The 16,081-nt window shown below is 35.5% G+C and overlaps 1 protein-coding gene and 1 long non-coding RNA gene across 2 annotated transcripts in view; both read right to left on the reverse strand.

Annotated features, from left to right (window-relative positions):
* The window catches only part of LOC134662534 (uncharacterized), a 266,893-nt gene that overhangs the window by 61,041 nt on the left and 189,771 nt on the right, over nt 1-16,081 (reverse strand). The window lies entirely within an intron of this gene.
* Nucleotides 916-6,698, reverse strand: LOC134662522 (membrane-associated progesterone receptor component 1-like). Its single transcript, XM_063518780.1, has 3 exons — nt 6,361-6,698; nt 4,321-4,470; nt 916-1,094 (listed from the first exon to the last, which is right to left on the reverse strand). Exons 1-3 carry the CDS (start codon nt 6,641-6,643, stop codon nt 991-993), a joined length of 537 nt encoding a protein of 178 aa, XP_063374850.1. The 5' UTR covers nt 6,644-6,698; the 3' UTR covers nt 916-990.

The raw sequence follows: 16,081 nt of genomic DNA on the forward strand, positions 1-16,081 counted from the left end.
TAGGCAAAAACGGTTGTTTCACCGGACTTGTGAAAGGTCAACCGTAAAGGGACAATCACATGACATATTCTAACTCGTGGATTCCAAATCGCAATACGCAGTCCGTATAAATTATAATCAATCAAAACTCTTGCTCTCTGTAAGCGAAGGGAAGAACACCCCTGGACGGGCCATTAAAACTTGGAGCTCGTCATTCTTGCCTTCAAACCAAATGACGTATTTTGATACATAACATACATCAGTTACGATCTTATTACTCAGCTGCCGCAAGTACAGCACTTTTAATGCATTCCTATTTTTCTCTTTCAAATATTCCCAACATCGTTTAAAATTCTGCCAGCTCAACAGTTGTTTGATATTTTAAATATGTTACGAGCCTATTACTGTCAAGATGTGTAGATGTTAAATGTGACAAATTCCTGTATTGCATAAAAACTGTTCGTAATAAAATATAAAAGTAACTTTTATTTATAATAATGTTTTAATAGTACATAATCAGCAATAAAAATGACACTATTATTTTCACAGCACTTAATAGTATCATTAGAGATCCCATATAGTTACACAAATTAAGTTTTTATAACATTAACGTAACTTAACCAAAACTCTTATTAATAAAAACCCAACATACCTATTAATAAAAACAAGAAGAAGAAGACAAAGTTTAAAGCATATTTGTGTGACATGACCTTTGAAAAACCTAAACACTTCTTGTGAAATCAGTCTACATATAGCATATACTGCAGTTGCACATTATTAATAAATTAAAAGTCTCATCATCATTTCCAAACATAAAAATGATTGTAACTTTGGATCTCTCTGTCAATTTTAATACCGCTAGAAAGAAAGAGATTATTGGTAACTTACTCACGCCATCGCGCGAGTAACTGAGTCGATCGTACAATTATTTGTACAGGGAACTTCGTAAATGTTGAACGATTTGAACGTTTTTTTTATCTGATTCACACGTTGAATTCAAATTTGTGTGGTCTATTGTGATTTCTTGTCCTCGGTCTTGGCTTCACATTCATCGTCGCTGTACTGTTTGGCTGTCTCTCCAGGTTTTAGTAAATGCCCCACGATTTCATACTTTCCTGTAAATAATTTTAAATTACGTATCAATGTATCAGTCTAGAAAAATATTCTTATAGTTATTTGTTACGAGGGTTTGGATTGTAAAGGAATTTCATGGGTAAAACTATAAAAATGTTTACTTTAAAGTATAGCACACTGGCTTTTCTCGCTGGTGAACATAGATATGAAATGAAATCGCAATGTGGACTCGCTTCTTTTATTTCATAGTATCGATAGTGTATATTTTCTTTCTCAGTTCTAATACCCACCAGGCGTAATAACTTATTGCAGGAAATAGAGATCGTCGCACGAGAAGTGTACATTAACAAGGGTTTAAATGTCATGTGCAAATAGTGTTTATGTGACTGCTACATAATAAAAGGCATTAAAACCCGAATGTGGGTTTAAGAAACAAACGAAGTGAGTTTCTTAATAGGACCACACGAGTGTAATGTTGTAATGCCTAATTATGTACAGGTACGTACACTATTTTATCGACACAATTATAAACTCTCTATGATATAGGTATTCACTAACCGCATTAGGACATCGTTGCCCTCTGGCGGAACTCGCTGAAATGAGGTGGCGTCTCCGAAACATCTTTATCGCTCATTTTACACGAAAGTTTTGTTATATTAGATAGTTAAAAACAACAAAACAAAATAATTGAATGAATGAATGAATGAACGTTTATTCACAAGAACATAATTATGGTACAGTACAGTGGATGTTATAATAAATTTACAATGTTGGCCCTTAATATGTTCTGCCATAAGGCATGTGAAAATTGTTTTTCCATGACATGACAAAGCCATCTATGTAAACATTAATTGCGTGCATGCAATATCTTAAGTAAATACTTAGCATATTATGCTATTAGATAATGCTAATTGTATATACCAAACTAATTAAAAGATAAACTGTACGTCAAATGGCGTTAAGTACCTAAATGAAAACTTTTTTGACGCATGACACGCATCCGTTGTTTATCTATTCATTCAGAGACAAGGGGACCTATTGCTATAATCGTTAGATACCAACTAACATGAAAGATTGTCAAAATTGTTTGCAATTAACATTTCATTTCGAATAAAACATCATCTCGACCGATATTAGAATAGAGGTCAAACCAAATTGCTTTTTAACCGACTTCCAAATCTCAAAGAAGGAGGTTATCAATTCGGTTGTATGTTTTTTTTTTTTTTTTTTTTTTTTATGTTTGTTACTCCATATCTCCGTCATTACTGGACCGATTTTGAAAATTCTTTTTTTGATTGTATGTATATGCATACAGATTGGTCCCGTTTTTGTCAAAACTCAGTTCTGATGATGGGATCCATGAGGAATCGAGGGAACTCCTCAAAACTTAAAGGCATACATATAGTGATTTTTGTGTTTTTATCAACAAATCAAGCATATACATTCAGAAACGTGACATTTGATGAAGTGGAACTGCTGATGATGATCAGAACAGAACTCTTCAACGACGCATAGTTCACGTTTGGCGATTGGTCCTCTTCGTTATGTTTGTTAAGCAAGTTAAGTTTTTAAGCCACATTTTTGTCAAGCTCGAGTTCTGATGGTGGGATCCATGAGGAATCGAGGGAACTCCTCAAATCTTAAAGGTGTGCGTATAGAGATTTTTGTATTTTCATCAGAAAATCAAGCATTTTTATTAAAAACTGTCGCATTTGATGAAGTGGAACTGCTGATGATATCAGAACAGAACTCTTCAACGACCCATAGTTCACGTTTGGCGATTTGTCCTCTTCGTTATGTTTGTTAAGCAAGTCTCGAGTTCTGATGATGAGATCCATAAGGAATCGAGGGAACTCCTCAAATCTTAAAGGCATACATATAGTGATTGTTGTGTTTTAATCAACAAATCAAGCATATACATTTAAAAAGTAACATTTGAGGAAGTGTAACTGCTGATGATGACGAACGAAACTCTTTAACGACGCATAGCTCGCGTTTGGCGATTTTTTCTTTTCGTTATGTTTGTTAAGCAAGTTATGTTTTTAAGCCATATTTATGTCAAGCTCAAGTTCTGAACATGGGATCCATGAGAAATCGAGGGAACTCCTCAAATCTTAAAGGCACACGTATAGAATTTTCTGTATTTTCATCATAAAATAAAGCATTAACATTAAAAACTGTCGCATTTGATGAACTGGAACTGCTGATGATGATCAGAACAGAACTCTTCAACGACGCATAGTACATGTTTGGTGATTTCGAATTTCGACTTTGACTTGGACCAGGACCCGGACTCGGATCCAGATCCGGACTCGTACCCGGATCCGGTTCGGACCCGGACCCGGACCTGGACTCGGATTCGGACTCGGACCTGGACTAGACCCGGACTCGGACCCGGACTCGGACACAGACCCGGACCTTGACCCGGAAAACCACTATTATACCTAAACTAAATAAACCACTATGATTACCTACCATAAAATGTAGGTATAAAGTATGATGAGGCCAAACCCCTCCCGCTCAAACCCCCGTACACCGCACCGCATGGGCCGTTAAGTGGGTTAGGTTAGGTTTGAACTGCTATCCTCACAGAACCGAACAAAAGTGGGTTAGGTTAGGTTAGAACTGCGAGCCTTACAGAAACGAAATGCTTCCTTTTCTACATAGCGCACCATCTACAATAATCTTTCACCGGGCCGCATAGAAGTCGGTTTTTTTCTTAAAAATTATTTTCTCGACATGTTCTTTAATTAAGTAATTTAAAAATCGGTTTGATATTATTATTACGCCATAACAACATTTTCACAGATAATAAATTTGTTGTAGCAAAACTGTTTATCTTAATACTGGCCGTTATTTGTGAATTTTGAAAACATCATAGAGGGTTTATGATATGTGTGTAAATCATCATCTTCCTCGCGTTGTCCCGGCATTTTGCCACAGTTCATGGGTGCCTGGGGTCCGCTTGGCAACTAATCCCAGTAATTGGCGTGGGCACTAGTTTTTACGGAAGCGACTGCCATCTGACCTTCCAACCCTGAGGGTAAACTAGGCCCGTATTGGGATTAATCCGGTTTCCTCACGATGTTTTCCTTCACCGAAAAGCGAACTGGTATTATATCAAATGATATTTCGTACATAAGTTCCGAAAAACTCATTGGTACGAGCCGGGGTTCGAACCCGCGACCTCCGGATTGCAAGTCGCATGCTCTTACCGCTAGGCCACCAGCGCTTTTTTTGTGTAAATAAGTAAGATTTTTAACATACCAGTGAATTGTTCCTCCCATTCCTTGGCGGCGGATACTTCATCTGGCGTGAGGTCGCTCACGTCGTCGTACTCCTTGTCGGAACCGGCGACAGTGCCGGTCGCTAGGCCGCGGGTGGCATCCGTGCCAGCAAAAGCTGCATATGGACCTCCTAAAAAAATTTAAAATGTTTATTTAATAATTCATGCAATTAATTGGTTCTGTGGGTACAAACAGCAACACTCTTAACTGTACATCGGAGGACCTTATTACACAAGGCATAAGGTCCACAGTGAAGAGTGTGGGCGATGGTACTAATTTATTAGTGTATGTGTGTAGATAAAATCAAAACAAAATGTTGCAATAGTGCGCGATGTGTAACGCTTTGCGTCTAAACAAGTTGCTTAAATCCGTTTGGTTTAATAAGTATGATACATATATGGTTTCGTAAACGTAGTTTGACATAGCGGTTAAGACTCAAAGTCCCTTGCGCTGACGTCTCAATTGGACACACGTGGGTCAGTGACGAAGGTCGCCCGGTGGGTAATTATCTTATTATAATGCCGAATATGCCGCGCCGTTCACGGCAATATTTTAAATTTAAGTCCCATTTACACTTGCATGCGATTTTCGTTACATTGCGGTATTTGGTCGATTGACTGAATTTATTGCACACTATACGTTAGCAATATTTGGCAATATATCGAATTTTTCATGCAAGTTCTTGAACCGTCTAAATGGGGCTTTATGCGTAACAGGGTAACTTTGACCATACATTAATACAAAATTTGAAAGGGTTGCTTCGAAATACGAGACGCTTGGGTACCATTTCGAATAAAAATCCAATCAATCAAGAACATCATTGTATTATTTTAATACCGCTTCTATTTATAAAAATGCCTTCAAAGTCTTCAAACCACAACAAGTAGGAAGGAAACAAAGTTTACTATTTTCCTCATCGTAAACAGTGGTTTGGAAATACAGATTTTTATATCCTGCTAGTTTTTGCAACCCAGAGATCTTCTCGTATAATTTTTTATATAGTAAGTACCTAGATGTATTAAATTTTTAATAATAATTTAAATATATTCATTCTCAAGATAACCACGTCCCACAAATGGCTCTATTGCCACAGGAGGTAAGTTAAGGTACGATTAATTAATATTTTAGGAACAATCTGCTAAAGATCAACCTACAGGCAAATTCGAACGCACATTTTAATTTCGAAATAATGTCACTTTGTTATCATTTTATGCGTGCATTTACTCGTATATCCATACTTATACCGCTCGTTCTTAAAGGCTATAAGTTATAGCGTTAGCGAGACGCACGGGGGAATGGTAACAAAATGACATCATTTAGCCTCCTAGTCGCAAGTGTCGCAACTAAACAAGGTTTTTGCTACCGACGCCTACTCACTAAACTCTAAATCTTTTTTTTTTTATATCTTTGCTGTTATCTTAAAGAAATAATAATATTTATGACAAAATAATATACAGATAAGGTTATCTTAAAATCATTACTTCTGCAAATACACAACATACGAGTAGGTACATCCAAAAATAGACCGTAATACGAAAGTAACAAAGTTGTTATCAGAGTGATTACAACATTTACAACTCCCCTTTGTAATGATAGCGTAGACACTTAACAATAAGTGGAATTTGTACCTATTCTGTTTAAAGCCAGACATTTTAACTAATTAATGCACTCGCACGGCATAGAAGCGGTCGGCTTAACATTCAATATCCTCAACAAAATTCACATGAAACACATTATTAGTATTGCTATGATACATGAGCTACTTAGCTCCAGTTTGTTATTAACATAGATGGAAAAAGAATGACATTGATAGGTACTCGAACGAATCTTGATAAGGATTTCATACTTTATTCTGTACAATACCGGAGTATTATTTATATATTATATAATTATATTTTTGCCAATGAATTTAAATACGAGCTTAAAAATACGTCGTCAGTTCAGTATCGTCACAAAACTGAGATTGTCCGTGCTAATGTAATGTGGGGTTTATAAGCTACTAAAAACAAACGTCACTTACCGGGCCCATAAAACGACTTCCCCCTGGTCACATCAAAAATCACGCCGTTAACCGCCAGCAATACTCTGCCGTCCGGCTGCGTACCGTTGTATTGTCTTAACTCCTGTACCGTGAGATCTTTGCGCAGCTTTGGCAACCTCTGCACGGGCACAGCTACGGGCTCTGGTTCAAATTTCGCCCGTACTATCTTGTAAATAAGATATGCAATAACTAGGACAAGTGTGAAATTGACAGGGCTCGTCAATTCGTCCCATAAAGTTGGCTCCGGCTCCGTTTGAGACATATTTACGTCTAGTCTGCTCGATCACTGTGTGGATACTGACGTTATCAAGTGGTTAAGGTCGCCTTGTATTAATGTTAAGGCCAGTGTCGACGGCGCGCGCGACGAGTTTTGCTTGTTATTAAGACTCGGCGAGGAAGTATCGAATTCTGTTGTGTGAATCGATATTGTTGTACGCCATGACAATGCATGTTCTGATTCTGACGCAAGCCGGCCCATGCGCATTACGGTTATACGATAACCGGCTCTATTGTCCGCACTTTAAATGCCTAAATGCTTAGCGTAATAATGATAATTAAATAAATTCGCAACTAGTGGTATAGAAAATGCATTTTTTCTGTAGTATTCCTATCTCAAAGACCGCTTTAGTTTTATTCAGTTTGTCCCAAAATAGTCCCTACTATATGATTCCCTCACTTTTCAGGCAGTTCGGTTATGGAATTCATTAGCTTCCGACTTAAGGCATACGACATCACTTCATATTTAAAACTCAAGTAAATGAATATTGTCTATTTATCACTTTTACAATGTTTTTTTTTTACTCTGCCTTGCTCTTGTTTTATTTTATTGCTATTGGTAGCATTTTTACAATTTATATACGTTTGTAAATGTGTGTTATATGTATATATTCGTAAATAACTAAATATGATATTTATTCCTGTACCGTAAGTAGGTAAATATAATATATTATTTGCTTTTTGTGTATGAGTAGTTGTGTTATCTATCTAATTAATAAAGCGAGTTTTATAATAGGATCACACGAGTGTTTTATGCCAAATATTATGTACAGTTACGTAGGTACATTGTTTTATCTACACACGTATTATTTTAAGCTCTCAACGATGTATTCAGGAACCGCCTGTTACGACAGGCATTGCGACATCGTTGCTCTGTCGCAAATATTAGGCGGCGCATTAAATATAATAATAAGTGAAGCTATAAGTAGTTGGTTCATAAACAACAAAACAAATTCATTGCATACAAACGAATAACAAGATAAAACGCCAAAACATGTATTGTACGGACAAACGTACGGCCTCCTGATTGCATGTCGTGAGCAATGTCAGCACCGTCAGCAGTCTAGTCAAAACAAGATTAAAAACATATCAAAATAAATAGTTATAGCTGGTCAAGCAAATCTTGTCAGTAAAAAAAGGCGCGAAATTCAAATTTTCTATGGGACGATATCCCTTCGCGCCTACATTTTTCAAATTTGCCGCCTTTTTCTACTGTAAGATCTGCTTGACCAAGTATAAGACAGATTTGCCTACATTTTTTGTAAATATTATTTTCGAATATCATCTTTACCTACGAGTGTGCGAATATCATATTTTGCAAAAATTTTGTTATGCGAGTAGGTATTATATTTTTAAAATTTATTTAGGAGAGCTATGCGATTCAGTCTTCCCTTACACTTCCAATTAGACCATTTTAGTCAACTAAATTAGGTATGTGTTTTATATCATCAAAATCCAGACCGCGTTCCATAGATTATACGAATTAAAACTCGAAGTCAATTGTTTCGCACGAGCGATTAAAGTGCCCAATTAAAATTGATCTCTGCCCATTTTAATTAACGAGGCAATTTTCGTCTATTTTGCACGCCGGTTTTAAGTGCAGGTACAATTTAAAGCACTTCCCGTGGCATACAGCTGCATGACAGGTATTTATCGTGGACACTTTAATAAAGCTGTTCGGGTTGATTTTGCCACAGTCACAAATTCTGTAATGTCGCTGAGATATTCTGTAGTGGCAGAATTTTCTATTTCAAATGAATCTTGCATTAGAAATACAATGTACCTATTAATTAGATGGTGGAAAGGAAAGGCAAAAAAACCCTTGGAAACGACTTTGTTCGAATTTTACAAAGAGCGTTAAAAGTTTTATAACTACAATAATGTTCATGTGTCCATAACTTATTTTTCACAATTGAACTGTTTTATCTCTATAGGTATTTACCTATAGTTACATTTACTTTTGTGTATTACATAATTATCCTGTTTCTATACGTGCGTTCCGATATTTGGCTCTGTATTGATTGATATTTATTGATATTTAAAATTCATTATATCTTTAATATCTTGTAATTCATGGTAAAAAAATGCTCCCGAATAAACCTTGAGTCAAACCTATCTATAAATTTAATAAAAAATGAATTTACCAACTTCTCATATCTCCTGGAATATCGATTCAAACAACAAGCATTTAAATTTATCCAAGGAAAACCGAAATAATTTTAATATGAATTATTTTTTGTATTGTGATTCCAAATAGGTTTTGATACAAAATGGTAATATCAGTGAAGAAGTAATATGTAAATACATACTAGCTCCCATTTATTATTCGTAAATATGTGTATGTAGATAGGTAGATATTTTTAGTTAATTTCATTTAGTAGGTATTATTTCTGTTTTTATGGGTAGTGACATAAGATACTGATGATGCATTTAAGCTGACTCTACCACATTAGAACTGTTGGTTATGGGCAGTGGACATATAGGTACCTACTCGTATAACGACCACTTAATATAATACAATAAATAGGTAGTTTTTTAACACTGTTGTCTACTGTAATCAGTACCTATTCATAATTTGAAAAAAAAAATGCCATGCCTGTGTAAGTGACACGGTTTTTTTTATATAAATTTGTCTGGAGGCGACGGGTGACAAGAAGGCTGCCCCAAGCGCCCCAAGGCACTGAGCTGGGGCCAATTTTTTATTTATAATTTTAGTTGTAGTTTTTAATTTTAGTTTATAGGTATTACTTGTTATTGCTATATGAAATAAAATTTGTGTGTCATCAAGCAATCTTTAAAAAAGGGATATGCCAGCAACTTGGTAATGATGGACGCGTGGACTAAAGGATAAGAGTATGCATAGAAAGTAAATTACGTAGGTAGACGTTAGCGTATATGTCAGTTTTGACACTGTCAGTGACTCATGGTACGGGTTCTGACTCATTGGTAGATTCGACGTAATCTGTTTTCTTGTTCCTTGGGCTAATATTATGAATCTACGAGTTATTTTTAGGCTTTTCAATATTCCAATTCCAGCAGATCGCGCAGTCGCCATATTAAAATTCGTATGAAGTTCAATACTTGCTCTCGATTTCCATAACCGCTTGCTTGCTGACGTTCTAGGTTACATTTAAATATCATGAATATCATTTTGTAAGATAACAAGCTGCCTTTTCAAATGGATATCTGAAAGTCTTTCCTTTCAAACGAGTTAGTAGTTTACTAAGAAATTAATTATTGTCTTAATGTCTACTTTTTATGGCTTAAGGTCCATTTCCAACCGCAGCTGCACTACTGTTCATTTTATTATGGAAATTGACAGTAACAGCGACGCGTTCAGTAAGCAGAAGTGCAGCTGCGGTCAGAAATGGAATGTTACCCTAACTTTGAGAACACTAACATTTCCATCCATCCCAGTACCTACCAAATAATCAAAACAGGGGAACTTTGCAGAAATGTTTTATCCCATCAAAAACATTACATGTAAAAAGGTGCAAGTCTCGCAACGCTTTTACTACAAAAAAGTTTTGAGATGTAATTTGAAACCAAGTCGGTTATTTTAATCAGTGCCAGGGGGTGTTAAAACCGTATCAATAAGATATCTTGAATTTGTAATACGTATAATGACTTGGCCATCGCACGGCTGCATAATGACAAAAGGATCATCGTCACCTATTAAAAATAATTCTAATTGAACATAACGCTAGCGCTAATTGCAGTTTAAGCATTACACATATTTACGAGTACGGTACGAGTAAAGCATTATGTGCATCATTATATGTATTACAAATTAAAGATATCTTATTGATACGGTTTTAACACCCCCTGGCACTGATTAAAATAACTGACTTGGATTCACATTACATCTCAAAACTTTTTTGTAGTAAAAGCGTTGCGAGACTTGCACCTTTTTACATGTAATGTTTTTGATGGGATCTCATCTCTTTTTGTAGGCAGTCCTTCTTTTCGGGTACTCATACCCATACGTACTACGTATACACATATCATAACTAAACATATCTTCATTCATACTCACATCGTACATCGTAGTGTATGTACCTTTACTTTACCTACTATTTGTAGGAACTGCAACAGTAACTTTGTAATATCATATATTTATATGGGATTACAAACTTACTTATGCAGTTCTTAGATCTTTAAAACGTGACTGATATTGCAATATTTTTAGGTTTACCCTTTATGTGACCATTAAACCCTAACTCTGTACCAAATTTCAGCTCTCTGAGTTTATGGGAAGTACTAATTCTATTCTGATGATCATGAGTGAATGAATGAGTGTCATAAATGCAAAATTTTGCTTTCGCTTAACTTCGGAACTAAATGACCTACAGACTTGAAATTTTGGATTTTAAGTATGTGATTATAGCTTACTGGATGACGAAAATTTCTGCGTTCTGGTCTTATCCAGAGGTTCTCAAATAGGGGCCTGAAAATGCGGCGAAATGGTTCCAGTAAAGGATGGTACGGCAGTGTTTGCTTCGCGCTCGACTTGGCGGGGGCACTGCCGTGCCCCCAGAACTAGCTTAAAATAATTTCTAATTCAATGTCAGAGGCAACCATTGTGTATAGTCCGTTTTTTAGCATTAGAAAGAAGGTAAGCGATCTTGACGTCAGGGGTCGGAAACCGGTATTTGCTCCATACAAAAATACCGGTATTTATTACGTTCTTTTTCGTTCTTTGGTTTATTATTTCATTTTTAATGGAACAATTAACATCATTTGGAGGACAGAAGGAAGCGAGGCGATCTTATTGAGACATCCAAAATCTTGTCTAGATACTACAATGTTCCTAATATTATAGACCTGTACACATCAAGCCAGAATGTTAAGGTTAAGAGGATACTCCAAAAAACATGTCAAACCTCCGTGTGCTAGTAACCCTAGAAAACACTTCTTACCGAATCGTGTGGGAAATGTGTGGAACTCTCTACCAGAAACTGTTGTTAGTGCACCATCGGTCAACACTTTCAAAGATAGACTGGATACAAATTTTAGAACTTTAAAAAGTGCAAAATAAAATACAAGTGCTTCGATATACACGCATCAGCTCCAAGAGCTGCTAGTGTATCAAATAAAATGATAAATAATAATAATAATAATCTAATAATACAAAGTTGTTATCTAAATACACGATTCAGTTCTACGTAAAATGCATAAAATAATTCAACATCTCGAAGTTATTTTTAAAATAACGGTTCCGAGCCGTACTTGACGTGTATTTTTATTAAAAAACACTTAAAAAAAATAAGTAACAGCAAATATGTAACAATTTTAAATCATATAGGTACGATGATTTACATTATTTTGCTTTCATAAGTAAAATAAACTAATTTTTAAAAAGCATTTTTCAATCATTCTCAATATAAAGACACGTCAAGATTGTCTACCTTATAACTAATGCTAAAAGAAACGAACTATAGAACAAGTTTATTTAAGTTGTTTGTTACAGTTTTTGAGTAATTTTCTTCTTCATGTCTAATACCCATGGGATTCCTCCATTGAGCTGCGAGTTTCAGTCACGTTATAAATAATCATGTTATTCTTTGGACAAAAAGGTAGGTATCCTCACTCCTCCAAATAAATAAATATTGGGGGACATCTTACACAGATCAACCTAGCCCCAAACTAAGCAAAGCTTGTACTATGGGTCCTAGGTGACGATATACATACTTATATAGATAAATACATACTTATATACATCGAAAACATCCATGACTCCGGAACAAATATTAGTGTTCATCACACAAATAAATGCCCTTACCGGGATTCGAACCCAGGACCATCGGCTTAGCAGGCAGGACCCACTAGGCCAGACCGGTCGTCAAAATTGAATTAAATAGGGGTAGGTAGGACACGTGCACTATTTATAATTAATGCCATTAATACTGTGATATTTTACTACTTCCTAGTATTTTTAAATGTCTTTAAAAAACGGAGGTTTTCAATTTATCGGAAACATTTAAACATTTTTATTTTTATTATGAGACTTGCAAAAGGTTATTTTACTTTGCGTTTTTAACCCGTGGAGCGCCCTACCAAGACACGTGTGCTGGTAACTAGTATAGGAGTTCCATACTACGGTAATTCTGGGGCGCTCCACGGGTATTATCGAAGATAATTATTAAATTTGTTCATATTTGAGAGATAAGCTTTAGTTGGTATCATGATATTAGATATTTATGTATCTTAGTACCTACTTTTTTATATGTATTAGTCTTTATTTGTATATAATATAAATTTTTAAGTACCTACCTTCTTATTTCACTTATATTTCCCTTAGTTCTGAAGTCAAATGACTAATAATATATTTTACAGTACATATGGGGCTACTTTTCCGCACTAGTGCGTAAAATAGCACTTTTTGTGCGTATGTCGAAACTTTAAAGTGCCATATGTACTGTAAAACGTTGTTCGATACACGTGCGAATAGGTAATTCGCAACTCGTGTCGATTTAAAACATGTTTTAATTTATCGCCACTCGTTTCGAATTTCCTCTTTTTCGCACTTGTATCGAAAATAACTATAAAAAAATACTTACTTAGCTCAAAAGACTAAGAGAAAAAGCCACATTTATTTGAAACTAAAACCTACACAAAACCTGATAAATGCTTTATCTAGGATTTCAATTTTGATGGTAGACAGAATTATCATTTCACGCACTCCGATGAACCAGACTCAAATTGTCCGTGTTGTTTTATCTTTAATACAACTGCCCACGTTTAATTTAAATTTATTTTCTGGAAAGCCTGCAATAATATTCGCAGTAAGCGGTGTTGATTTTCGTCTTCAGCCAGAGACCCAGTCACAAATAGTCTGTTTTTCACTGTGACGTAACTTTGGATTTTTTGTTTTACCTCCGAAATTTTCGACTTGTGATATAACCCGTCATTATATCATTAAAGAAAGGACTTAAATTAGAATCTGAGTCACGGTTTTGATCTTATTTTGATATGACACTGATGTTTGCATCTCACGCGCACCAATATATGCGACCGAAATGCTTAATGACATGAATTTCATTGCAGGTCCACTTAATGTTGTTTCGAACACAACTTCACGTATAAGCCAGGTATCTGTTTTGCAAGACTTGGCGTTTTCGCAACGAGTATACACATTTCAGAGCGAAGTTAGACTAAGTTCCAAATCCGTAATGTTTTGATGCACTCCGTCTGGCTTCCCGATAAATGAGGCTCTGTGTCCATTGCAAGATACCGTTACTTTAGCAAAAAAAAATTAAAGCGTAACCGGGAGGCCACTTCAAACTTACATTTTGACATCAAAATGATTTCTAAATGATGTATATCATTTATATCATTCACCCGTGCGTCTCGATCAATTTTAAATAGTAATATTTTGACGAAATAGGTTGCAGAACTATTAGGGTGACTGCTATAGTTATTGACCACTACATAGCATTTGACCTTTCCTAAGGACAAAATTGCCACCATGTCAATTTTAAATGTATACACAGACTTTTTCTACTCAAATTTAAATCGATTCATATTTTATAAATAAGGATATTTGTTGCTGAACGTTTAGGAGAAAAATGTCTGTATGGCTTTAGTAACCGGTACTGTTGACGACGTACTAATGTTAACTTTAAAAAAAAAGCTTTTTTGTGTTATGTGTATCGTCTATTCAAGACTAGTTTTCACTGAAACAATATTTCAACAATTAGTACTTTTTGTACTGTACGATGGGAACGGATTACTTACTAAAGTGTCATTCAATAGAACTTGCTAAACAAACCGCCATACTAAAATTGACACTGAATGTCAATTTACTAGTAACTTTTGTTTACATAGTTAGCAAGTTCTATTGAATGACACTTTAGGTAAATCTGTATGAAGTTCCTCTACTAGACTTATAATATATCGACCGGGATATGGACCGTGATTACCTTTTGTATTGTGTTCGAACTCCCGATATTTCGACGCAGTCACATGCATCTTGTTCACGGGGAACTGAAGATAGCGGGTGTGTGTACTGACACAAGACGACCGTTAAAAACGAATAGAGGACTGCCTCTATTCGTTTTTAACGGTCGTCTTTGCTCTTTCATAACCTAATTGTACGAAAAAGACTCGTTGCTCATTAATTCTTTCCAGGCGTTGAAACGCAAATAACCGACGTAATATGTTTGCAAAGATTACAAAGTATACTGAAGAGTATTAGAGACTTGCAAAATCGCACTTTGTGAGTTTTTGTTCTAGGGCTATAAGTATTAAACAACGTCATTTAAAAGGTTATCAACCTCAAAATCCAATATGAAACGTCACCCGTAGCTTTCTGCTATTGCTAAAGGAAGATAGTACAAAACTATATTTATCAGACCCAGGTTTTTAAATAATTATAATCTTTAGATGAGACATAAATTCACAGATACAACAATGGAAACGCTCGCTCTTCTAGAAATCGTCGGAGAAGTAATCGCGCAAGTTTCAGAACTGTTTGCATCCAAGATAGGGCGAGGTGTAATGGCCGCCTGTCGTCATGCATCGTAATGACGACTCGTAATAATAGAGTTGTGTTGTGTAAGTACTTAGGGCCCGATTCGGATTTTGAATTAGACATCTATTGGATATCTATTAGACATAGATACGACAACGATATTTTTAAGATCTAGCCTGTCAAATCTGACATTTCCACGATTCAGTAGATACTCTTGAACGATTTCCACAATGTCTAAAACGTCTCGTTATGTATTTTTAGATCTCAAAACGATTTTGAAAGTGACATTGGTTGCCCGAATTGAGCTACAAATAATATCTAGTTGAAATCTAAACTACCAGGTATCTAGTACATATCGTATCGTTCTCTTCTCTAGAACCGATCTTGTTTTCCAAATACCGCGGTTAGTTGTTTATATTTATTTAACTTGTATATTTGATTTAGCACGAGACAACTGATATACACTTCTTAGTAGTAAATTAATAATTTTATATATGTTCCATGTCCTAGGACGCATTTTTTGTTTTACCACACAACCCAAAGTCTACACCTAGGTACGCATTAAAATTGATGAGGTGTGCATAAGCGTGTCCTCTGCGGTATGGCACAGAAGGGAAAAAGGATACGGTCTTGTGTCATTTGTTCTCATTAGTCTTGAGTTTATTCAGGCAACATGTTCCTGTTTTCTCCTTAGGGATTGTTGTAAGTAAAACGGTAGGTATTACTATTTATTATACAAAAACGCAACCGTGATAACGGTAGCGACATTGTGGATCATTTAAACACAGTATCGACAACAACAGAACAATCGAAAAGAAAAATGTATCGTGATGTAACAAAAAATGACGTGATAATTTCCATGCAATCCATACGTTGTTTGAGAAATAAGTTACCCAATTTAATTTGAATAACATGTGTTTCGCCATTAGTAAATATTCTTTTATTGCGCCA

Source organism: Cydia amplana, chromosome 3, assembly GCF_948474715.1.
Source record: "Cydia amplana chromosome 3, ilCydAmpl1.1, whole genome shotgun sequence".
In the NCBI taxonomy this organism is placed as follows: Eukaryota; Metazoa; Arthropoda; class Insecta; order Lepidoptera; family Tortricidae; genus Cydia; species Cydia amplana.